The 26870-nt window shown below is 38.0% G+C and overlaps 1 protein-coding gene across 1 annotated transcript in view; it reads left to right on the top strand.

The window, feature by feature from the left end:
- The window catches only part of cdh8 (cadherin 8), a 274545-nt gene that overhangs the window by 103175 nt on the left and 144500 nt on the right, over positions 1-26870 (top strand). Inside the window, exon 2 of the mRNA XM_055154831.1 lies at positions 12040-12334. Within this exon, the coding sequence (XP_055010806.1) occupies positions 12040-12334 (295 nt within the window). The remainder of the gene's footprint in view (positions 1-12039; positions 12335-26870) is intronic.

A 26870-nucleotide genomic window follows, 5' to 3' on the forward strand; every position in this document is an offset into this window, starting at 1 on the left:
GTTACATGCTGCCATTCCAACATACCGCCACTCTGACATTGACTTTTAATTTGAATAAACTCTGACATCTTTTTTTTCTTGGTCGGAGTGGCAGCACACACACAAGGTAATAAGTTGCAACGGCGCTCTTTTCAGGACAATATTTTCTCGGGCTGGAAGCGCAGGAGGCATGGTGCTTGCGATGCACGGAAGGAGGCGTGGTGAGCGCCACATATTGGAGGAGGCACGGTCGGAGCGGCATGGATTGGGCCTGATTAAACACTGGTTTAGACCTGGTTTTAGTCCCAATTTAGTCCTGGTTTTAGACTTGGTTTAGCTGATTTTAATACTGATTGTCGGAATGGAGTGTTGTTGGAATGACGGAATGTCGGGGTGAGGTTCTGTCGGAGTGGCGGTATGTTGGAGTTTGTTATTTTCTTGAAAAATAAAATAAAATTCTAACATGACTAAAAGCTCAAAAGAGTCTATTTTGCATAACATAGGACCTTTACATTATCTGAATAATTTATAATAAAGACTTAAATAGGAAAATAATCCTGAAGGAAATGTGTTATAATTTGTCATAATAGTGGTAGTTTTCAAGTAAACAGTAAGTTTTTACCTTTTGGTTTGTAAACATTGACAATTCCAGGTCTAAAATTATCCAAAATGGTTCTAGTGAAGGAGGTTGGAGTTTAAAAACACAGTGGAGCACTCATGAGGGTAGAACAGAGCATTTGAGAGAAGACTCTAAAAAATAAGACTATTATTTAGAGTAAGCCTAAATAATAGGCTTAGAATAAGCCTAAATAAGCAGGATTTGTGTGTTTAAAATGTGTGAATGAAACAGAACACAATGACAGGTATGTTTGTGATGAGGAAACATAACATAGAGTAATATTTACCCTTTATTTTCAGTGCAATCCTTCATTTTGGAATTTGCTTTGCCTCCAGTCTATATAGTACAAACTATTATTCCCACACAAAGACGAAAATGTTCACGGAATGATAGCAACCTTCAACCTATGGCCCTTATTGTTGTTTAGTGTGTGGCTTTAGCACAAAATGGCAGAGCGTGCACCATGTAGTTATCCATTATTGACTTGTTTCCTGAATGCCACAGTCAATGTCACTGATTGTGGGTGCTGTTTTAGTTGCCCGGGCAACTCACTTTAATGACAGGGACTGGTGACAGAGTTTTTCTCGCTGGCCCCTCGGTAATTGTACTTTTGGTGACCGCCTGTGCACTCCACGCTGAAGGCTGTCGACAAAGTGGGCGAAGAGGGCGTACAGAGGGGCCTGTTAAGAGGAGCTGGTTAAAGGTACATTGTGTAACCTTTCTGGTGGAGGGTCTTTCAAATGGTTTCCCCCCATGGCTTGAAGGTTTCACGGTATGGCGTTAAACCTTTCTGCATGCATGGACACCAAACCGGACCAAGTTACAGGTCAGATCTGAGTAGAGGCGACCCCACTTACAATCAGAATGCATGCATGTCATTTTAATGTCATATTGTGGAACATTATAGGCAGGGCAATGATATATCCTTAGAAGCAGGCAGGTGAAGGACTCCCAACCAAAACGTTCCATACTTTATCTTTAAGAATATTCATTTAGAATTGTTTTGTTTTTAAATGTCTGCAAGCGATTGTAACAGAAAGGGTAATTCTTTTGAACTTATTAAGTATAGGAAATAGCACTTAGAAGCAGCCTTTTCATAGTAGTAGTATCATAACAGCAGTAGTGGAACATAACAAAGTAAAAGTAGTAAAATACTGTACTATTTACTTTTACTTCACTACATTTGAGAGCAGGTGTCTGTGCTTTCTACTCTGCTACATTTTGGAGCTGAAGTAAAAAATAAAAGTATTTACTTGCTATTCGCTGAAAAGGCTGAGGTTTATTTTTTCTTATGATACTTTTACTTTTACTTGAGCATTCTTTTGCCCTGTATCTTTACTTTTACTTAAGTAAGTAAACTGAGTACTTGAGGAGCTGCTTGATGTAATAACTCTGAAAAGAACACTTTAAATGTACTGTTGCTTCTAAGGAAAGTAGTAGTAATCAGTAGGAGTAAGGTTAAGGTACTTGATTGTCCCCGTAGGTACATTTGTCCTCTGTATTTGATCACTAAGTGCCGCTGGGGCGACCTGTCAGCAGCAGTGGGTGTCACGGTGCAACGCCCGGGGACCTAGCTCCAGATAGACTGCCTGACCAACCAGTCTCTTCTACATTCTGTTGGAATCCAAAAGAGTCTGGGACCGGGCCATAGAGGGTGAAAATCCTCTGTCAAAACTTGAGATGGTCCTTCTGTTGCCTTAGACTGATTCTGCAAGAAAAAAAAATCATCTCTGTTTCTCTTTTTTTTCACGTTTTACATTACGTCCTTTTATGTCTAAGTAACCGTGTTTGTTTTTGGCGAAACTGAGCTTGTATCTCTCTCTCTTGTTGGCTAATCTGCCTCTTAATCATGCCTCTGAAATTGGAAACATGATACGGCTCCAGATCCATTTGTCTTTGTAAAGATATACAGATTTGTCAAAGTGTGCGATTCTGGCTGGTCATTCTTATTTAGTTGTTTTATTTGTTTATTTGTCAGGAACAATGCACATAAAAACACTGACCTTCACAAAGAGGTAATACGCTTATGCCAGGGTATAGCAAAATTGCTTCCACCTTCAGTCCCAGGACAGATTGGTGTCATAAATGGAGTACGTGCCATTAAAATACAATGTATATTAATGCAATCACTCATCCATTAAATCGGGTTACCAGATAGGCTTGGCCAGGAGTACCTTTAGCTGATGGATTTTTTCTTGTTTTAGATGAATGGGCTTTCCTTTTGGACAAGATTGCCACAGAAAGTATAGAGTTGGAAGTAGAAATAGTATTTAAGAAGACCAGGGTTATTATGATCTATAAAATATCAGATAACAACTGATGTTTACTAGAACATCTGCAGAAAAACCCTGATGTTGGAAATGTAAAACGTTCCCATATATTACAATACTAATATTTGATTGCAGCTTGCATTCTGAGACTTTACGACCATTTTCATGCCGCCAAAGTGGATTAATTCTTGTGACAAATGTCCGAAGATCACAAAAAAGCATTTGTGTTTTTGGATGAATGGGAATGAGCTCTGTTTGTTGGCTCATTGTGCGCGGCTCTGTGTCTGCAATGGAAGTTAATCATATTTTACTACAGAACATGTCTTCCTGTCGGCAAGGACACATTTTCCATTTAAAAATATTCAGCTATTATGATCTAATGGCAGTAATGTTGCTTTTATTGAGTTCAATTATACAAAAAAGCCCAGCGAGTTGGCTTTTAATACATGCTCTTACAAAGTGTTCCAGGTATAATTAAAATTTCTGTCTTGGCTGAACAAAAACAGCAAGATTTTAAAACTGAACGAGGCTGCTCTGATCATGCTCAGGTTTCCAAATAAAGTATACAGTTAGTTGTCTCTAATTTGCTAGATTTTTAAAAACAATTATAATTTTACATTTTGTTTAAAGGTATCCTTTGTTTAACGGAATTGACTGTGTGTGCTTTAAGTTGTATTTTAGTGTTGTTACCTCATCAAAAACATACCTGAAGCTGTGTTTTTGTTTCATTCACACATGTTTGAGTAATACTTTGTTTGTAATTCTTTGATCTAGCAGTAGTTTTTAAGTTATCTTTTACCTTTAGTTCAGTAGAGATGGACAATTCAGTTCAGTAGAGCTGGGCTGAAATGATTCAAATGATTCTAGTGAAGGTGCATTTAGATAAAAAAAAAAAAAAAACATAGTGGAGCCCTTCCTGTATTGCCACATGACATCACAAGGAGGAACAGTTTCTAATTGAGAGAAGAATTCAGTCTAAATATGCAGAGTTTGTGTATTAAACTTGTGTGAATGAAACAAAACACAACTCCAGGTATGTTTGTGATGAGGAAATAGCATAATCATATAAAATATAAAGTAACGGAATATGGAAAACTCGACTAAAATCAAAGCAAATACAAAACATTAAAAAAATAAAATGGGTTGTGTTTATTCCACTGAAAAACACTGAGCGGGCAAAAAACCAAAAACCTAGAATTGTTTTTCTTTTGGCTGTGATCTTCCACAATATGGCATAAAACTTGTATCTCCATAAATAATGTTCCAAAGTGTGGTTTCCATGGAATCATGAATGTTACGTGCCACCTCCAGGAAGTTACATACTGGACCTTTAAGCGTGAAACAACTTTGATAATGTTCAGTTAATCCATTACTATTAGATTTAGATCAATGCAAACTTTATCCACAAGAGAAATTATTTGGACACAGTAGCTCAGAATATTTCAGAATATATTATAATAACAAAACAAAACTGCAAATGGTAATAAGAAATTCAAAATAAGTAGCAAAAATAACAAGAGACTAGTGTCAAATAATTACAGACCATCTTCAAAAGGTTCAATATTTTTTGTCACTTTTTTTATCCCGTATATTATATAGACTCATGGGACATAGCGTGAATCTTTCAAGTCTTTATTTCTTGACATTTTGAAGATTATTATGGCTTACAGATCATGAAAACCCCAAATTCTGTGTCTCCGAAAGTTACAATAATGTAAAAAAAATCAATATCAGGAAGTTACGGTGTCACGGCCTGATCCGCTAGTTACCTCAGAATGTACATAAATGTATATGTACAAGTAAAAAAAAAAAAAAAGAAATATGATGATACAAATATATCTCGTCTTTATACAGCACTTTGTAAATCGTGTTTGACATAACATTGTGGCCACCAGTAATACAGAAAAAGGAAAATAAATAAATAAAATAAGTGACAGTGAGCAAACCTTCCTCCAGTTTACCTGCCTCCTAATGTAACCGTGTTAGGAGATTCCCCTCTGGGTACAATTGATTACAGTGTATTGGTCAAGGGCCTGCACAATAAACCCAGATGGGACACAAATTGAACTCCCATAGCATGCACTTTCCATATTCAGTCTCTAAAACCAGACCCATTCTATAGCTCTAATCAGGTTAGCTCTGAGAAATCGATCTGGAATGGCACCTGGCTCGATCGTTCGGGAAGAGGAGGGGCCTCCAGCAGTTCCAGCCAATCAGCTGTTGAGCTAAACAAGTCACCATAATGAGTTTTTGGTCTAGCGTCATGCCATCTGTTTTACTTTTTTCCTTGTTGCCGTTGCGTTATTATAGGCGCACGATGTGACTTTTCTACATTTTTGTCTCTGTGTTGTACGCTTGGAATGTTTCACAATATGGTTTTAAACTTGACTACCTTCACGGAAAAAAGCAGGATGCCACCAGACCAAGATACCGGCCAAATCTGTGTAATGGATGGCCCTCTAACTGTTCTTAGAGCAAGAAAAACACTCAGAATTGAATGACTAGATGATGGATATGCATAATGTCACACTGTGGAACATTTCAGACAATGTAATACCATCTCCATGGAGACAAGCAGATGGCAGACCCTCTACCTGAAAAGTTACACAATGCACCTTTTATACATTGTGTAACAAGTTCATCAGCTCCACATCAAAATTTGATGAAAAATCCACTTAATAACGACAATTTATCACATAGTTTGAGACACATTTCTGGAGACTTTATTTGGCACTGTCCAGTTTAAGCATTTATCTTTGAGCTGTGAAACATATTTGATCAAAAACTTTTGTCCAGTTAACAGAATTTAATTTCTCTTTTGCTTCATTTGTAATCTACAACAGTGGCAAGGCAAGTGTATTTGTATAGCACAATTCGTACACAAAGTAATTCAAAGTGATTTACAGAATAAGAAAAACATTAAAACATTAAAATAAAAACAAATCAAAACATAAGTAATCATCATAAAATTAAACATTTAAAAAGAGAGGGAGAGACATAAAGAAGACTGCAGAATGAAAACCTTTTAGCTAAACAGAACCGTGCTTCCCAAACTTTTTTTCTGAGGACCCATATTTTAAAAGTCACAAATCAAGTCAATACATATTATTCATAAATCACAAAATAAAGATGGATTTGAGGATATTTTATTATTGACTGAGTGTTCGTGTTCCTCTGTACAATTAGTAGTATTGAAGTTTTAAACAATGAAAAACAGTAATTGAACTAGCAAAAAAAAAAAAGGATCCAATAGGTCGCCTATTTGAACAAAATAGTCAATAAAATAATCACAAAAAGATTACAAATTACACAAAACAATTCACCATTGGGCGGGCCTATTTGCGTTTTTGTGGCATGTTCTAGTCCGGGGTGCAGGGGGAGAGCGCAATGTGCATTTCGGTGTCAGAGCTGTATATTGCAGAGCTACATGCAGATCGTGACAAGGCGACCCAAAAAAAAAAATAAAAAATCACTCTCAGTCTTTGGGAAACAATGATCTACAGTAAATGTTTCAAATTCGATATTTTCTCCTTTGCACCTACAGTGTCTTCCCTTATTAACAGCCTTCTTAATACACGGGTAATTAATTCAACGGAATCAATATGCAAAACGCAGCAGTCACTTTGCCCCCTATGTTTCCAAATTGAGATGTATAGAGTGGCGTGCGCAGTGTAGCCCGGGGCACGTAGTCATACACAAACCATCACATGCATAGGACAAAACGCACTGACAGAACATCGTTAATTTACGCTCATTTAAGGGGGTCTCTCAGCATGCGGGATGTTGCCGGGCATTTGTGTTAATGAGCTACATCATTCACAGGAAATGATGGCACAATTAGGAAAACAAAAGTGCAAGGTGTGACAATTTAAGCGAATGTGCTTTGTCAGTGTCTGTAAACTACACCTCCGAGACTGTATTATGTGTGAAGGCTGGTTTAGAAAGTAACATTGTAGGAGCGGTAGAGGTCGAGTATCACAGTTGTACGCAGTAAATAATAAATCACAGTAGGGTATTGAACCTTTTTAGCTTCGTGGAGACCAAACCGGACCAAGTTACAGGTCAGATCTGTGGAGAGGTGTCCTTACTCACAGTCAGTGCCTGTTTTTCTAGGTATTTTTGAGCTATAAAACCGCCTGTAATTGGATAAGTGTAAGGCGGAGCTGTTTATTGTCATATTGTGCAACATTCCAGGCACAGCAATGACATCCATAGAAACGAGCAGGTGACGGACCCCCAACCAAAAAGTTACATGGTGCAACTACTAAATTGTGTATTGTGTTTTAATAGAATTATCTACTGTCCCAAGTAATTTATTGGCAATTTAATACAAACTAGATAAATTTGCAGCTTTATATTAAAAAACTGAGTACATTCTGTCTCCAGTGGTCATTACAATTTCAAGTACTACATGACATCACACAGGACTGCGCTGATTGTTTATTGACTAAAACAACAGGCTGCAGGGACGGAGTTTGAGATGTTGATACTTTTTGACCAATTGCACTGTTACTACTTACCCTTTTCCTCAGTTTTTCTATTTGAAATATGGTTGTGGATGGAGTTTAGGACTTCAAACTTTCCCCCCCTTTTTGTGACCTTTTATACTGTCATGTAATTTACAAATTCACCTAAAAATTAATGGAAGCTATAATATATAGCAATCTCTCTACTGAACTACCGTGGCCAAACCGTGGTCAAACATGAAATGATATGGGCTTCGTTGTGCAGCTTGAGATGGACAAAAATACAAAAAAATAATAATTAAAAAACAAAACCTGTATTATTTTTTAATGTAATTTTATAGTGTAATTTTGACGAAGTGAATCCAAGCAAACCATACTAACAATATATAAAACTGTGAAATTCCATAAAAATAATATAAAAAATGTCTTTCATGCCTGATTCATGTGTAGCACGCAATGCAGCTTTGCTTGCTGAAAATAATGAGGAGCAAAGTCGCATCATCCTCTATTTGTGTGCATGAATCATCAAGTGCCTTTTAATTTTAATGGTCCTATATTACACAAAACTGACTCTTGGGAGCTTTACCCATGTAATAATGTGGTAACCTCATCAAAAACATACCTGAAGTTTAGGGGTGTAACAATAACCAAAATATTGTGATATCGTATCATCAAAAGTCTCTCAGTAATATCGTGGACCATCACAATATATTGAATTACAAGTTTCTTTGCTTAAATTCATTGTTTTGGTGCAGCAATTAGCTAAAGAAAACAGAGGGAACTACATCGACCATGATCCTTTGCTCCATTTTGGTGCAAACTGCATGAAGAAATAGCAATTCTAAGCATTTTTAAGTCTTAGTTCTTTGAATTAAGTATTGTCAAGGCATTTTAAGAAGAAAAATATTGCAATAAATATCATACCTTGAGATGTATATTGTGAAAATATCGTACTGTGAGATTTGGATATCATTACATCGCTACTGGAGTTGTTTCATTTCATCCGCACATTTGAATAATCTTGATGTATTAGTCTGTGTACATCTCCAAAGCTCAAAATGCTGTGTTCCACCTTGTGATGTCATGGTTTTCAATGGTTTTCAAGTTAACAGCTACCTTTTACCATTTGTTCAGTAGAGATGGGCAGTTCCAGGTCTGAAATGATCCAAATGATTCTAGTGAAGGTGTACGGAGTTTAAAAACACAAGAGAGCACTTACTGTATTACCTGATTTGTATTTGAGAGAAGAACTTCGCCTAAACTTGCAAGATTTGTGTGTTAAACATTTGTGTGTGAAACAAAACACTACTCCGGGTGTGTTTTTGATGAGGAAACATTATAACATCAGAAAACCGCATAATACGGAGCCTTTAATACATTCTGAAGCTTTTCTGTTTTCTCGCCATTACCAAAAGCACATTCTTGCATTTCTGCTCCCCTTGTCTTGGTAAATTTCATACAAGGGGGAACAATATCCGTGCGAAACTGCATCTGTATGGAGTACTTGTGATGTATAACAAGAAGCAAGGTAGGCTAAGGTCCATTTCCTGTGCTACTTATGAAGATATTGTCCCCAGTGGGCCTCATTTAGCAGAGGATGGGCCAGGCGAAGTTTCATTTAGACTGCTTCCTCCAACACAGTACAGATGTAGTGCACACTTACGAGCATTTACGTTCATGGGAAGATCTCAAAGTGTTGAACAAAGTGAAAGTTATAAAAAAAGACACTGTAGCAAATGAGGAGGCTCTGTTTTAACTTCGTAGATCGGTTGCTGAACGCTTCATATGTGTTTGTTTTTGTTGTTTTGCAGTCATGATGGATATGAAATAGTAAAATAGAAAACTGGGTATTTTTTTAAAGGACCTACTGTATTTTTCGGACTATAAGTTCGAAGTATAAGTCGCACCAGCCAAAAAATGCGTAATGAAGAAATAAACATATATAAGTCTAATTTTTGGGGGGAAATTTATTTTATAAAATCAGAGACCAGGAACTGACATTTCATCTTGAAAGACAAGTTGTATTAATAACAATAGAATGGAGAACAACCGGCTGTTAACATATCATATGAACAGTTATTCAGATAATTATAGTATAAACAACACAAGTTTACCAAACTCTCCATCTGACTCCAAATCACTAAATCCATTGAATTCTTCATCCTTGGTGTCATTTTTGAGCAACTTTGCGACCTCTGGAGGTAAACATAGATCCATGAGGTAAACAGAGCGCCGATTCCTCTTCTGCATAGTTGTCGTCAGACTCAACATCAGTTCAAGTTAGAATTATTCTGGCCTTTCTGAATCCTGACAGGATGGTTTCGGTTGTCACTGAAGTCCAGGCTTTGGCGATCCATCCAGTCACTTCCAAGAAAGTTGCATTGTGCATCCTCCTGGTTGCTGTGTTCTCCATCCCTGCTTTCCGCCAGTTCCTCACAAGTTTCTCTCTCACTCCAAACTTTCTTTCTGCTGCTCGATTACAGTTTTCAGCTGAATATATCACTACTTGCAGCAGGACAACGGCTCTTTCTGCAGGAGACTGAGGAGGATGCGCAGTAGAGCGAAGTGACAGTGGTACAGTAGTAGCAGATACTGGCACACAAGCCTAGAGTGCCCTCTGTCAGTCACAGGACCACCCAAACCATGAAAAAAAGTGTGACTTATAGTCCAAAAAATACGGTACTGGTATATTACCAAAATTGACTTTATGGTATGTAATAATGTTGTTACCTCATGAAAAACATATCTGGAGTTGTGTTTTGTCTTGAGCAATCATTTTCTTCTTATTAGAGTGCTTTTGAGTGTTTAGAAGTATATTCTAACCTCTGATATGGGCTTTACATTTGACATTGTACATAAGAAGATAGTAGACTTCTTTATCTTGCCTTTTCTTGCTTTAGGGTGATTCACTTTTAGTCAGTCTGATACCAACTGAAACCACTGCTCAGTAGTGGGCACATATGCAGGAAATATATGCAGCCTTAAGCAAAATGATTTAAACTCCAAATAGAGCGGAACAGACTGTTCTGTAAGGAATTTATGAGTCAGATCTACAGCAGGTGCCAATATTCATCTACTGCCCACCCCCTGTCAGTGTGCAGTGGTGCAGGTACTTTCTATATCTCTTAGTTCTTGTACACACCTAGTACTGCAATACATCAATACTGTTCTCTCATAATCAATCACATTATGTGTAGTTGTAGAGCAGTTTGCGATAGAAGACCAAAATGGAAACATAATGAAACACGTTAGATTACTCATACGGAAACGTCAGTCACATGTAAACATTGAAACTATGAAAGAATAACAAAACAACAGCAGCTTTATTCTTTGGGTGCCCCATTGCTCAGTTTTCAGTGACACTTGGATTTCAACTGACACAGCCCAATATTTCTGAAGCTTTTAGGCATTCTGGATGTTTTATTGCACTGAAAAAATGTCCATGCTTTAAATACTACCTAAAATCCGACGGTTCCAATCCCCCTCTTGCCATAAACATGATTGGTAGATCAGATCCACTGACCCAAGAATGGAAATGTGATTCCAGCTCCCACAGATCAATGCTGTTGTTGTGTCCTTGGGCAACATACTTAACCCACCTCACCCCCAGTGTCTGCATACACTGGTGTATGTGTGTGTGAATGGGTGAGTGGTTCCTTAACGTTAAATGCTTTGAGTCCCTAGAAGGTGAAAAAGCACTGTATAAAAATATGACTTTTTAACATTTACCAAGTGTTCTGCCCTCGCTATATGTGCTGAATACAACTCGACAGGCCGCTAAACTCCTTCTTGACATCAAGACTCTGAAGACATTATCTCGTTGTCCACAGGTTTATTGATGTGGCAAGAAAAGGTGAAACTGAAACAGACATGAAACATAAATCACAATGTGCACCTTTAAAATGTACACAACAAGGTATGCAAAACGAATGCAGCATGTCCAATCACAAATGACTATATATTACTACCTCAAAGCATTTTTTTTTAGCTTTTTTATAATATTTGTTACTTCAAATGAAATCTCACCAAACATACAATTGTACCCCTTAAAAACCCCTTCACATGAACCAAAATGGCTACAAAGCAATTCAACATGGTAGCAACAACAATACGGCATCGTCAATTTATAACTTCCCTTTCCAACCCAACACCCTATGATTTTCCATCAAATAATCATATACAAATGAAGATATTATAACAAATAAACAGTAGGTACCCAAGGCATAAGATATATGTAGATGTGTCTGGATTAACTTGGATGAAAAACAACACCTGTCAGTGCCACGCTTTTATTGAACTTCCTGATTTTAGTGTCACATGACCTCCTGATACAACTTTTTCTTTTCTTAAAGGAGCCACAACACAAGAAAGCATGGAAACAGAAATAAAATAGTAATTAGTGGCCTTACGTGGAAAGAACAGCACACCAAGAGGGTTGTGAGTTCACTTTACATGCACCACAATTTAAGAATCACTGATAGTTTTTTTTTTTCTCAATTTATCCAGGCTTGGGATTGACTTAGAATCCATACAATACAATACAATACAATTCCATTCTCAAACTAGCGCAAGATCGTTTTTTGAGTCTCCTTGCGCAGTTCTGTGGTTGCCTATTCATATCACTAATAAAGCTTGGAATTCTAGGTCAAATGCATTGTACCCATTTCCTTAATTTTAACCATCTTTTCTTCCTCTTCCATTGCAGCTACACACAGACTTGGACGTGGGCAACAAGAACATCAAGTACGTCCTGGCGGGAGAGGGCGCAGGCACCATCTTCGCCATCAACGAGCTGACGGGCGACATCCACGCCATGAAGAGGCTGGACCGCGAGGAGAAGGCGGAGTACACGCTCACGGCACAGGTCGTCAACGCCGACACGGACGAGCCGCTGGAACCTCCGTCGGGCTTCATCATCAAAGTCCAGGACATAAACGACAATCCTCCGCAGTTCATAGAAGGGCCGTACCGCGCCTCCGTGCCAGAGATGTCCGCAGTCGGTGAGTAGAGCTATTGGTTTTCAGGTTCTAGAATGTGATGTCATACCGCCAGACGGGGGGCAAGAGCCAGATTTCCCTGTTGATACTTTGCAGTGACGTTACGGTGGGGGTGTTCTACATGTGCTGATATGGCAAAATGTTCCTCAGTCACCATGCACACTTTAGGAAAACATTAGGAAAAAGTTGGGGTTAGGGTTACATTGTTGGTTACATGCTGCTATTCTGACATGCCGCTATTTAGTCACTGATTCTAATTGTTGGAGTAACAGCATAAACAGTCTTTTTAAAAATTTTTTTGATAGTCAACACATAGTCGACAGTACTATTTTTAAAACATTCTGCTTTTCTGACATGGACTAGAAATGCTGAGTAGTCATTAAACAGATAGATTCACGGACAATGCCTTGCTTAACAGTGCATTTTTTTCATTCCTAATACCAAGAAGATCCAAACCAATGTTGCGTAAGGGTCACATAGTTGTCAGGTAGACCTACTGCGCTGATGCGTGTTGCAATAGCAATACAAAAAAGAGTCGGAAAACCGGCATGTCAAAATAGAGACATGTCGTAAAGAAGGGATGTCAGAATAGGCGGGGCATCCCAGATTGTCTGAAAACTCAAGAAAATAAATACTAAAAAGATTTAAACAACACATTTTCAGGATCCTGTGATAAATGTGTTCTTGGTTCTGTTTAGGTGTTTGATTTTCAGCAAAAAATGTGAGTGTGGTCAACTGAAAAAACTGTAATGTTATTTGAGATTGACTTGTCTAACTGTACAAAATCAGATCATCTGTTGTAGTTCCAATTTGATCATCTCTTTCTGGTCAGATTCTGATAAAATAATGCTCAGATGGAAAGCCTCAAGCAGAGCATGCTCAGTTAGCATCGCACCCCCAGGGATTGTTAACAACATCGGCTGCAAAGTATCAGTAGGTGGTTTTCAGGTTCTACAGTGTGATAATGTCATGCTCCCAGATGGCAAGAGGCGTAGTTCCCCATTGATCACACAGAAGTCTTAAAAGAAATATCTAAAAGGTAAATTCACAAATGCTGAACCTGATTATTTCTGTTTCTGACTAGACACACACAACACAAAAATCTGCATTTTAACAGTTGTAGTAGTAGTAATTTTGCCTCCCCTCCATCTGTGTTAAATGTTATTGTCTTATATCATTTTGTGAGGCTTTTTGTGGGCTGGGTATCATTAACAAGTTGCTAATACAATACATACCTTGATACACAGGCCATGATACCATACACAAATATCGATACAGTGAGCTTTCGATTCAGTGCAGTATATTTCAAAATTATTCGATATGGTTCAATAAAAAATATCATGGATGTGATACAAAGTGTTTGTTAAACCACTTTTTGTGCAAAGTTCATATGAGAAACACCCATTTTAATCATCAAAACAGTGAATATGTCAAATGTGCTGCATAAATGAGTTTCCTTCCTCTGAACAAGCAACAAAACTGTAGCACTGTGACAAAATAATTTAGTAAAATATACCAAAAAATACTCTTGGTGAGATATATATATATATATATATATATATATATATATATATATATATATATATATATATATATATATATATATACAGCAGCAATAAAATCGGTCCATTCATATTTTGATATTTTTGTACACCCCTATCAGAAACCCAGCAATACTGGAGCTGAAAGGATTTGAAAAGATTGTGTTGATTGGTGGACAAATGATTGGCAAGCTGTGACTAGCGAGCCTGTTCTCATAGTAAAATGTTGCAAGTTGCATCCAAACCTACTCCACTGTTAGTCCCTCGATCTTTCTGAATTACATTTCAAGTAGCGTTTCAGATTCCCATTTTAGGCACAATTTCATCCCAGATTATTGTCTGCATTCAGTCATGGTTAAGTGCTGGTTCAGTCAGTTGTTCTGTCTTGCTTTAGGCCAAGTTTAGTCCTTATTTTGCTCAAATGGTGCACTGTGTAAGTGTTTAGGTGGAGGGTCCGACACCTGCTTGACTCCATAGAGATGTATTTGCTTGTTCTGGAGTGTTTCACAGAATATAAATAATATTATATTAAAGTGAGGGTCCATCACCAGCTTGACCTCATGTAGATATTGATAGTTTTTTTTCTTAAAATGTTCTATATATATATAACATTTGATTAAACTATCTCCATGGAGACAAGCAGGCCATGTCACCAGGCCAAGTTACAGGTCAGGCCCGTGGAGAAATGAGCCCGTAATAATAATGAATGTTTTTAATGTAGTTATGAGAAACAAAAACAACCATAATGGAATAAATACAAAATATATATTTGAATACCATACTATAGAACATCAAGGTTCAGCAATAACAAGCAATAACATCTCCATGGAGACAAGCAAATGGTGTAAACTTCACACCAGAATAGTTGCATACTGCACCTTTAAATTCTGACTTCCAATTGAGTCCACTGGAATTGTGTTCTCAAAATGAATTTACATATTGTCTTACAATCTGTTGTATATTTTTAAGATGAATGAATGGCTTTATTACCAACTTTAAACAGCTTTGTTTTTAAGCGCACATTTTTTAAGTGCACTATTCATCTAGGGAGCATTTCATTGAAGATCATAACAGTGCATTAATCCAAAGACTTGTGTATTTGAATGCTGAAAAATAGTGTGGATTTTCTGTTTAGATGCACCCCTGAAAAATAGCGACAAACTCTTCCCTCCAACTGTGTTTTTACCATAATCAAATTCCAGAACGTGAAAGCAAACTATTAAATTTCCCTTTAAACTAATCAGTACAGTATTGAATCCTAAAAGTGCGGTATCGTCCATCACTACTCTGTACTCCAACCCCCGCCACACTGCACAGTCTAATCAGAGCGTGAGATTTCAGAAGATCTCTAATGGGCTATTATCAAAAATAATGAGCGAATGGGAACGGAGCGGAAATGAGGGCGCCTATTTACATGCTCGGCAAATACAAGGATGATAAATCAAATAAAAATTGCGAGAACTTCACCCAACTGAACAACCCGAGCTCCGGTGTCAATACACACTTAGCCAAAAGCCTAATTTGCATTCCCATCCGAAAATCAGCCCACACAAAAGAGAAACACTAACAACACTCCAACCTGGCTCAAAACAACATATTGAAATGGCAAAATAGTTTCCCCTCATCAGGAAATGGGCAAATTGAATTCTCTCTGCAGCAAGGGACAATTTAAAGCGTCTCGTAGTAGTGCATTAAAAGTGTGGTTTTACATAGCGGCCTAACTACGTCTACATTAGCATACGCCGCTGCACTACTCACTTCTGTGGCGTGTGTGAAAAATAGCTGATCTACCGATAGGTCAAGAGCTACTACATCTTTCAGTATGGCCCATTTGGTTCTATGTTAAACTTTTATGGTATTCTTTAACATTTTTATGTGCGCAGTCAGTTTTATAATCTAAGTGGTGGTCAGTAGGATGGAATATTTATGAAAAGCTCTGAATAAAATGACGTCTAAAAGATGTTAGACGGCAGACCAGAGCATATTCTTCGTCTCAAATGCTCTCCTTGTTTTTTTTTAAATTATTGTTAAACATTAAAGGTGCAATATGTTTCTGGAGGTCGCATCTTACCTATATGTTTCCATGGGAATAGAAAGTTTGGAACATTCAGCATAGAGATAAAGAAGTCGTGTGCCATACTGTGGAAGATTAGAACTAAAGGAACAACAAGCAAGAGGAAGCCAGATAAGTCAGGTCTGTGGAGATGCAAGCCTGCTCACATTATAGGCCACGATACGATACGCATCTCGATGCAGTGAGATTTTGATTCGACCAGATATATTTCAAGTTGTTAAATAAAAATGATCATGGCTGTGATACTAAAAGTCTTTGTTAAACCACTTCTTGTGCAGAGTTAAGATGAAACGCACACATTTTAATCATCAAAACAGTGAATATGTCAAATGTTCTGCATAAAAGAGTTTCTTTCCTGAACAAGCAACAAAACTATAGCACTGTGACAAGATAATTTAGTGAAATATACCAAAAAATACTCTTGACAATATATAGATACAGTAGCCCGCAATATCGATACTGTCTCATTACATTAAATGACACAATATATAGATATTTTGATATTTATGCATACCCCTATCTGAAACCCCGTAATACTGAGGCTGGAAGGATTTGAAAAGATTGTGTTGATTGGTGGACAAATGATTGGCAAGCTGTGAGTAGCAAGCCTGTTCTTGTAGTAAAATGTAGTAAAATCTATTCAGTATGGTTAAATAAAAAATATCATGGCTGTGATACTAAAAGTCTTTGTCAAACCATTTGTTAATATTAACTTGTTAATATGAGAAACACCCATTTTAATCATCAAAACAGTGAATATGTTTAATGTGTTGCAGAAATAAGTTTCCTTCCACTAAGCAAGCAACAAGACTGTAGCACTGTGACAAAATAATTTTGTTAAATATACCAAACAATACTCTTGGCGATATATCAATACAGCAGCCCACGATACTGATACTGTATCATCACATTAAGCGATACGACATATCAATATTTTTGCACACCCCCATCTGAAACCCAGCAATACTGAGGCTGGAAGGATTTGGAAAACATTGTGTTAGTTGGTGGACAAATGATTGGCAAGCTGTGAGTAGCGAGCCTGTTCTCGTAGTAAAACGTTGCAAGTTGTATCCAAACCTACTCCATTGTTAGTTCCTCGATCAAGCCTGCTCACATTATAGATACATGTGCAATAGCAACAAAATGGAAAAACATGCTTTTATTTTAGTCAATATTTTGGCTAACAAGTGACATAATGTGGTATTAATTGATGTAAACTTTGAGAGATCCATGTGGTTTTCTATAGCATGTGTTCTGAATGTAAATGTGAGTTGGCCGTGCACATTTCCATCTGTAGTCCCACTGGCAAACAGAAAATAGGGCATGTAACATATACTATATATGACATAAAAAACATGAAGGATCAGTGAAGTACAAAAACGTAGTCGTGTTGGTAAAACGAGGATGTGTTAAAAGCAGACACTTTACACAGGTTAGAGAAAAACATGACAAAGCACTCACAATCTGTCAACAAGATGGTTCAAATGTGACATGTTTAAAGGTGCACTATGTAACTTTTTTGGTATGACATTAAACAGCTCTAACTTACATTTATTAAATTATAGCTCAAAAATACCTAGAAAAAAAACAGGCATTCTGACTCGTGAGTGGGGTTGCCTCTCCACAGATGTGACCTGTAACTTTGGTCTCCATGAAGTTAGAAATGTTTAATGCTATACTGTGCAACATTCCAGACAAAGCAACAACATCATGAAGAAAAACATTTGAAGGACGCTCCACTTTAGTCCGTGTTATGCTCATATGTCTGATTTTCGTAGTAGCCAGTTTCACAGATCAAAGTTATGAACTGCTGCACGGACTGAAAAGGCAGACTTTCTTTCTTTTTCTTTTCTTTTTTTTAACCAAACAAAAGCTTCGCAACGCATCGCCAGCGCATGAATAGTTATGTGCATTTCGATATCTTGGTGGAGCCCCGTCAGAGAAATGGGGAAAGCTAAGTAAAAGCGCGTAAGGGTGACTGTTATCAATATGCAGTTACAATACACGACAACACTGACTGATTCTAATTGCCGCCAGCTATGGAGTCCCCCACAAAAGCGCCACCGCAAACAATTTTCCACCCGCTTTTATGCTAATATATTCATATATTCGCATTCTTGATCTGTCTATGCATTTCAATCGCGCCGCGTGATGATTAGAAGTATCAAACGCATATACCGGTGTTAAGGCAGGCAGCCCGATGCCGAATAGAAGATGTATTTTGCCGGGAAGCCTTTTCGGACTATCCCCAGAGTGAAGAGTCAGGTTGGAAAATGTTGTAGACACGAGATCAGAGGGTGTCTTTAAGGCTTTTTGACACTGGAGCTGTTGAGCTAGTGCGCCGAGGTCTGTAGCTGGGCGGTACACACTTGTTATTGTGTTTCTCATCCGGATTCCTCTTGTTTCCTGTCATAAACTTGACATAACAAGAGAGGGCAGATGGTGCTAGGTATGTATCGGAATCTGTTCGGTAAATCCCATCTGCGGAGAGTCTTCAGATCAGAGCGGTGCAGTGTGGGTAATTTTCTCCCGTGTAAACAATAGAAGGTGGACTACGGCGGCCGTGTGAAGTTTGCATTTAATTTGTGATATGGTTTTCATTAAGTGCAGTATTATGCAAGTGGGAGGAATGCTATAATTGCCTCAGTATAATTGTATTCGCAAAATGTATATGGACATTTAGTTTTAATGAAGTAGCAGTAACACTAATTTCTTTTAATTGGATAAACTTTGTTAATGCAATTCATGGCCTGTTAAAGCTGTAATGTACTAGTATACATAAGCAAATGTAAGGTCAGAGTGAATGCGAAAATGTGGAGTGAAGCGAGCAGTAAACCGGGACGCTTTTTAAACTGTATCTCTTTAGATCTGAAAACCTTAATTGAAGTTAAAACAGCGCCCCAAAATGATCTGTTTTTTCTTTTTAAACTAAAAATCACGAACCACTCCTGTAAATTAGTTTTTTGTTCATTTTAAATCTACTTGAGATAATGAAACCACGATTTTCTCACTGGAACATGCAATTTTGCAAACTGGATTTGACGTGATGTCTAATTTGATGCTTAGTTCAGAAAGAACAGAGAGGCAAGAGTTGAGAGCAAGAATGTACCCATGAAACATTTGTTTGAAAAGTCAACTGGTTTAAACTGTGTAATAGCTGAAATCTGTTTGAGAAGTACTTCAATATGTTCATTCCACACTACTGTAGCCATAGCTGCCCTGGGGAAGTCTGGCAGAAGCGGGCTGCCAATGTAGGCAAATTGGCGCCTCCGACCACCAACACGCACCACTTAAATATTAGGAAAGATAGGTGAAGTGTCTTGCCTTTGGACACAACAACAAGGCAAGGCAAGTTTATTTGTATAGCACAATTAAGTAATTCAAAGTGCTTTACAGAATCAAAAATACATTAAAATCACAATACAGACAAATCAAAACATAAATAATTATCATAAAATTAAAAAGAGAGAGACATTAAATTAGATAGATGAAAAATTTAAAACCTTTCAGTCATATGCAGCTAAAAAGAACTGTTTTGAGCCTGGATTTAAACAGCATCAAAGTCGAGGCCTGTCTCACATCTTCAGGAAGACTGTTCCAGGTTTTAGCTGCATGAATCTGAAATGCTGATTCCCCAACAGAATGCTCTAGAACCACTTCCACCACACTGTTGCACCAGATATTCCCAGTGGTCTCCCATCCAAGTTCTAACCAGGCAAAACCCTGTTTCTCTTCTAAGATCAGAAAAAAATTGCTGCATTGGGTCTTGACAACATGGTACGGCAATCTTGACGCTATTCGGTTTGATGGAAAATTAGGGTCTGTTTACACGAGAATGCATGCAGGTAAAAATAACAAAATATTTTATCGGAAGTGCCTTTCGTTTAGATGGTGGCGGCTTTTTTGGGGCTTAAAAACGCAAAAATCTGAAACCACCTTCTGTAGTGGAAAAGTTCTGCTCACGCGTTTACGTCACATACATCACCACCTAGCCGCCTGGCATGCATACCCAATCGAATTCCACACACTTTTGCGTCACCGTATGCACGTAGATTTCCTCCCGAAAACGCTCGTCTAAACGCGGAATAAAAAGTGAAGACGCGACGCCACTTTTGCGTCTTCTGTTCAGACCAACAGGATATAAACATAGCCTTAGCGTTGTTGTCAGTTCAAATCTTTTGGATGGTTAAAAGTTCTCAAAATGGCTTCCATAACAGGACAAAGACATGTTACTAAAACCTGCTCATTCAAACAAAAGTCATTACTTGCTTGTGCCAAAAACTAAAACCTTCAAATTTTACTTTCATTGCAAACCTTTTCAATTGTCCCATATTAAAGAAAGGTGTATGGCGTTTAAAAACACAACAGAGCATTTCCTGTATTACCTCATGACATCACAAGGTGGGAAGAGAGAAGAATCTGCAGGGTTTGTGTGTTAAACGTGTGAATCAAACAAAACATAACTTCAGGTATGTTTGTAATGAGGGAACAACATGGGTAAAAATAGAAAATGGGCACATAGTTATTTAGTTCTTTTCCACATTCAAGGAACTCAAACAGCTTTACATTAAGGAACCACTCACTCATTCCCACGCATTCATACACCAGTGTACAAAAACACTGATTTGATCTGGCAACCTTAGACAAACGCTCTACCAACTGAGCTACTGTCATCAACATTATAACAAATCAGAAAATATCGCGATGTGAGCCTTTTAAATATGGTTAACTCTTATGTCTACTCTTCCTTTTTCTCCTCATCACCAATGCTGATTATTCTTCGCTGTTGTCGAGGCGGTAGAGCAAAAGAGAACAAAACAGGATACAGAAATACCCATGTAAACACAACACAAATGCGCGCTCTTTTGTCTGAACCCTGTTACGTACCCCTGCGCCACCTTGTTTTGAATCTCAGCTGAAAAGTACAGCCCCTCAAAGGGTTTTGTCAGTGCAGTGTGGGGACACCGCAGAGCCGGGCGGGGAGAGCAAAGCCGGAGTTGACAGCGCTCCACAATTCGCTGGTGGGAATAATGCATAAGATATGAAAATGGCTCTTTGTTGATTGTTGTTCCCTTTTGTCACCACTGATTAATTAAACATTCACGGATGCTCGAATGTTTGTTTGATAGAGTTTCTCTGCTTTTTCTGAACAGACTATTTATCATCTTGTTTTCATGTACTGTGGCATTATGGGTAGTCTCCGAAGTCTGGACAAATAAATGATAATGTGTTATATTGTTTTGTTATTATGTCTCACCTAAATTATGCCATGGTCCCTATTTTGTCATTTTAAAACCAAGAAGATTTACATTGTGATTTGAGCATCAGGGATAAAAATGGGGCATTAAAGGTGCACTGTGCAACATTTATAATGGGGGGGTCGACAACCACCATTAAAACTGTATTGCTTTTTCTGAAATCTTCTACAGTTTAGCTTGCATATCTGCAAATAGGGATGCACTGATACCGATATTAATATTGAATCAGTGTTGATACTGCGAATTTTACCTTTTTATTTTTACTTTTAGTGGTTAAGCTGATATTGTAATTGGGCTTTTAACTGGATGTAATAAGACTATTTACTAGGGCTGGGTATCATTAAGAAGTTGCCGATACGATACATACCTCCATACATAGGCCATGATACGATACATATCTCGATATAGTGCACTTACAATTCAATGCAATATATTTCAAATCGATTAGTACAGTTCAATAAAAAAATAAAGGCTAAATCATGACTGTGATAGTAAAAGTCTTTGTTAAACCACTTCTTGTGCAAAGTTCATATGAAACCTGCCCATTTTAATCAACAAAACAGTGAAAATGTCAAATGTGCTGCATGAATGAGTTTCCTTCTTCTGAACAAGCAACAAAACTGTAGCAAAATATACCAAAAAATGCTCTTGCCGATACATCGATACAGCAGCCCCTGATATCAATACTGCATCATCACATTAAATGGTACAATATTTCGAGATTTTTTTGCACACCCTTACTATTTACAGTCTGAGTTTGACCTAGAGCGAGATTAACTTTTATTTATATGAAGCTTTTCAGTATTGATTTGAAGGATAAATAACAGTTGGATCTAATAAGTGGCATTTTTCATCTCTTCACTGGTATCTGCTAATATCAAATATCAGCAGATACTTCATACATACTATCCATATCGGAATTGAAAACGATAGATTGCACATTCCTATCTGCAAATAGCCATGCGTTCTTAGTGTGGGCAGGCTAATCTTGAGTGATCTGACCTTTAACTGATACTTGTCTTCGTGGTAATATTATATAAGCTCATTGCCATACTTTGGAACATCCCAGGCAAAACAATTGCATTTCTAGAGAGGGGAAGCTGACTGATCATAAAAGTTGCATCGTGTACCTTTAAGCTGGGTTGTCTGAATCGATTTAGAATTGTGTGCATCAGTGAAGAGCGACCTGCAAAACAAAATCCAACATTCTCGTAAAAGTAGGTGACCTGGCAAAAATCTTAAAAATCACTTTCACTTTGTCTCGTCATACCTTCTTTAAGTTCACACCGAAATTTTTACTGGTTGACTCTGCCTGTTACCCACTCAGAGAATAAGAGAAGCTGACCAGTAGGTAACTAAAAGTAAATGAAATGTTTTATTTTTGAGAATAAATCTGCGTTGAATATCAAATCTGACATCCATGCCCTCATTACCCCCATGTCTAACCTGAAAACGAACAGCGCCATCTACCTCGTCAGTTCCACTCCAGGCCCCATCATCGCCGCTGCACCATCTCCCCACCTATCATCTTTGTATCCATGTCCGAATTCGACGGACATTATCAACAGACGGCTTATCTACCTACCAGACAGCGACGCCCACCCCTCCCCTGCCTCCCCCCCCCCGTCCCCCCCATAGGAAGCGCATATTGCCGGAGCTGGATGAGATATGTGACATGGGCCAGCGGGGTCGCCATGTTTCCTGTGCGCGGGGAGCAGGGAGGTTAATGGGATATGAAGGAGAAAGAAGACCTTTTTGTTCTGGCGTTTAAAAGGAGCCGGTCGGATAAGAAGCTGCGGCCGCCGTGACTTTTCTCTGACTTTCATTTGGTTGAATGGATGAAAATGGAAGGTGTCCGCCGTCTTAATTGTTCGCCAGATAGTCCGTCAAATTACAGCGACAAAGAGGAGGAGGAGAGAGGGGAGAGAAGGGGAGGAGTGGGGTGAAGTGAGTGCATGTCAGTGGCGCTGGAGATTGTATAAGGGACGTCTGGGTGAGACACTTGTTTAAGAGGGTGTGTGGGTTGTTAACATTAAAGGGTCCTTATGATGCTATTTTCTGATCTGTGTTGTAATGTCTCTTCAACACAACCAGACCTGGAGTTGTGTTTTGTTTCATTTGCACATGTTTAACACACAAACCCTACAGAGTTCTTCTCTCAAACTGAAAACACTCTGTTCCATCTTGTGGTGTCATGTAATACAAGAAGTGCTTTACTGTGTTTTTAAACTCCATACACTTATACCAGAATCATGTGGATTATTTCAATCACCAGTGAACTAAAGGTACAAGGTAGCTGTTAACATAAAAATTACTGTTTCATGACATCACAAGGTGGAACAGAGCTAATCATAATCCACCTTTTGAAGGATTTGATTACTGACTTTCGAAAAAGTGCACCTCAGAATGACGTCACATATATAAAGGGGCAGTCAGTTGAATGTGCTGACTCTTATAAGTATCTTGGAACACTCTTTGATTCTAAATTGAGCTTGGACGATAATTGTACTGCTGTGTGTAAAAGAGGCCACCAGTGCCTTCAATGTCTAAGGAAGTTGTCCTACCATGTAGATAAAACCATGATGACACTGTTCTATAAAACGTTTATGGAATCAGTTTTTACTTTTTCATTGGTCTCATGGTTTGCTGCTAAAAACAACAACTCCTAGAATCAGTTGGTTAAATGGGCCAGTAAGGTGAATGTCCATCCTCAGAGCAGCCTGGACTCCCTATACTCAAAACGGTTACAGAGGATGTCCCAGAGTATTATAAAAGGCGTGCAAATCAACTCAAGTTTCAGCTGCTTTCCTTTGGTCAGAGGCTTTTAGTCCCAAGATCTAGAACGAATTGTTTTTAAAGGAGCTTTGTTCCAGCTGCTATCATACTCATGAAATAAATTGTAATCTATTTATCTATCGATTTTAGTAAATTTGTCTTGGAAAAAATCATGTGTTTTGTGTATATTTAATATATATTGTGATCGTAGTCTAACGTGATGGATGAAGTTAATTCATTATTTATGGAACAAAGCCATTCTGCACATAATGTTGATGAATGAAATGTGAAATGTGGGACCAGCCTCTCAAATTGGCAAAACAAATTCACATACGGTATGAATAAAGCAACCTAATCCTAACCTAATTGACATGTATACAGACGAATAATAAAGGGTTACTTAAACAGGAGTGAATGAACCAAAACACACTTCTTGGAATGTTTTTTAGGAGGTAAAGACATTTAAACATACAACCCTGCTCACAATCAGAATGCCTTTTCTAGGTATTTTGGAGGTATAAAAAGACCTGTAACTGGATAAATCTAAAGTAAAGCTGTTTGCTGTCATACTATGGAACATTCCACATGGAGATATATCCATAGAAACAAGCAGGTGATTAACCCTCCACCAGAAAAGTTACACAATGCCCCTTGAATTACAATATTGCTTCCCATTTTTCTCATGCAAACATATGCGTTTATCCAGGCTTGGGTCTGGTAACCACTGTAGCACTTGTGGTAGATCTACCATGTTTTAAAATCCCTATCTCACTTTATTCAATATTCACTAAAACTGAACAAAACAGCTATAGACACAAATGATCGTCAAGTTTTTAACAGGAAAACACATGAAATCCTGCTTCCCCGTGTGGCCTCTAGCACAATTAAAGGATGATCATTTTAATGGCCTGGTGCCAGCTGTGGCCAGAAACAATTTATTATCCCAAGCAGAGTCAGAGAGCAGATTAAATTTGAGTGGTCTTGGGTTAAGGTCAGTCCGTTCCCAAGCGTCCAGACCAATCCTCAGAGTCATCTTTCAAAAGGCCATGGGCGAAATCTGGAATATCTGAGAAGTGGGTGGAGTTTAGGGCCAAGGGCAAAATCAAGTGAGATAACATTGTTTTAAATAGTGTTAAAGAAAAAGATAAAACCCTGCCAGTTTAAGGTGTGCTATGTAACTAATTGGTTACGGGTCCTTCACCTTTTTGTTTCTATAGATATGACATACTCTGCCTGGAATGTTCCATAGTACAACATTAAACAGCTCTGCCTTACATTTAATCAATTACAGATGGCTTTTATAGCTCAAACATGCTCAAAAACAGGGATTCTGACTGTGAGTGGGGCCACCTCTCCACAGATCTGACCTGTAACTTGTCTGGTTTGAGCTCCGTGAAGATAGAAAGGTTTAACCATACTGTGAAACTCTGCAGACAAAACAATGACATCTCCATGGAGAAAAGCATTTGATCGACCAACCTCCACCAGAAAAGTTGCACAATGCACCTTTAAATTTTGATTTGCTTAGTTTAAAATGCAAGCTTTCCCCAATGTTTAACCAGAAACGCCATTTACAAGAAACAAATGTCATTTTAGAGCAAGCACTAGAGTGTATCATTTATCTTGATTTCCTTCCATTGTCAGCAATATTATTAAAGCTTCAGTGCACAATTTCAGCCAAAGAAAAAAACTAAAACAAAATCATTTATTTCATTACAGATGTTTTTATTGCACTAAAATTCCATGAAAAACATGCCGCCTGTTACTATGGAGATGTTACTGCCTCGCTGAATGCGTTTAGAGAGCTATAAATACATTGAAAAACATGCATTCTTACTGTGAGTGGGGTCACCTCTCTACAAATGTGAATAACTGGTGTGTCCTGGTTGCATCACCTGCTTGTCTCTATGGAGAAAGATCAGAAAATAGTGTAATATGGGCCTTTAATATTTATGTTATACTGTTGTTTACTCGTCAAAGCATACCCAGAGTTGAGTTTTAGTCTGTGTTCTCTGTGTTTAGTCTCTTCCACCTTGCAGTGTTATATGAAAATACAGGAAGTGCTCCACTGTGTTTTTAAACTCCCTATATGTTCAGTAGAATCATTTGGATAAATTCAGCTCCAGAATTGCCAATCTCTACTGGCCAAAAGATAAAAGGGAACAGTTAACTTTTAAGTATTTTGAGCTCTGGAGATGTAGACAGACTAATAATGCAGGATTAGTGTTTTGTTTTGTCTGTGAACAAAACAAAACACAACTTCGGGTATGTTTTTGAGGAGGTAACAACAATCTAATATGCCTAAAAGCTCACAAGAGTCAATTTTGCGAACTATAGGACCTTTAATGTCATACTATGGAACATTCCAAGCAAAATGTAAACCCAGATGTGGCGCTACCTTTAGGCAAAAGAAGGTGACTGCCTAGAGCCCCCAAACCTGGAGGGGCCCCCAGCCAGTTGCGCTCAGTGCCACTAATGGCTGAGGCCTCAGATAAATTTGATTTTCTCTCAGTATGACAGTAAATGAGAGTAGTTTATGTTAACACAGTATTAATAATATGTAATGGATGTAAACAAAAATGTAATTGTACTATCAAAAAATAAATTAAACAAAACAAACAAACAAACAAAAAAAAAACAAAACAAAACGGTGCATTATAGTGAAGGTCCCAAACTCAAGCTCACCTAGGGCCCCCAAATTGCTAACTCCACTACTGTGAAAACCTTTCCATCGAGACAAACAGGTAACGGACCCTCAACCGGAAAAGTTACACAGTGCACCTTTTAAATAGTGCTACTTTCAGTCACTTGATTTATTGATGTGCCAATAAAAATTTGCTCCATCTGTTCTTCCATCTCGTACTCGACTGTCAATTTTAATGGTCGGCGAG

Source organism: Boleophthalmus pectinirostris, unplaced genomic scaffold (assembly GCF_026225935.1).
Source record: "Boleophthalmus pectinirostris isolate CB_2022bp ecotype Guang Dong unplaced genomic scaffold, ASM2622593v1 HiC_scaffold_19, whole genome shotgun sequence".
NCBI lineage: Eukaryota > Metazoa > Chordata > Actinopteri > Gobiiformes > Gobiidae > Boleophthalmus > Boleophthalmus pectinirostris.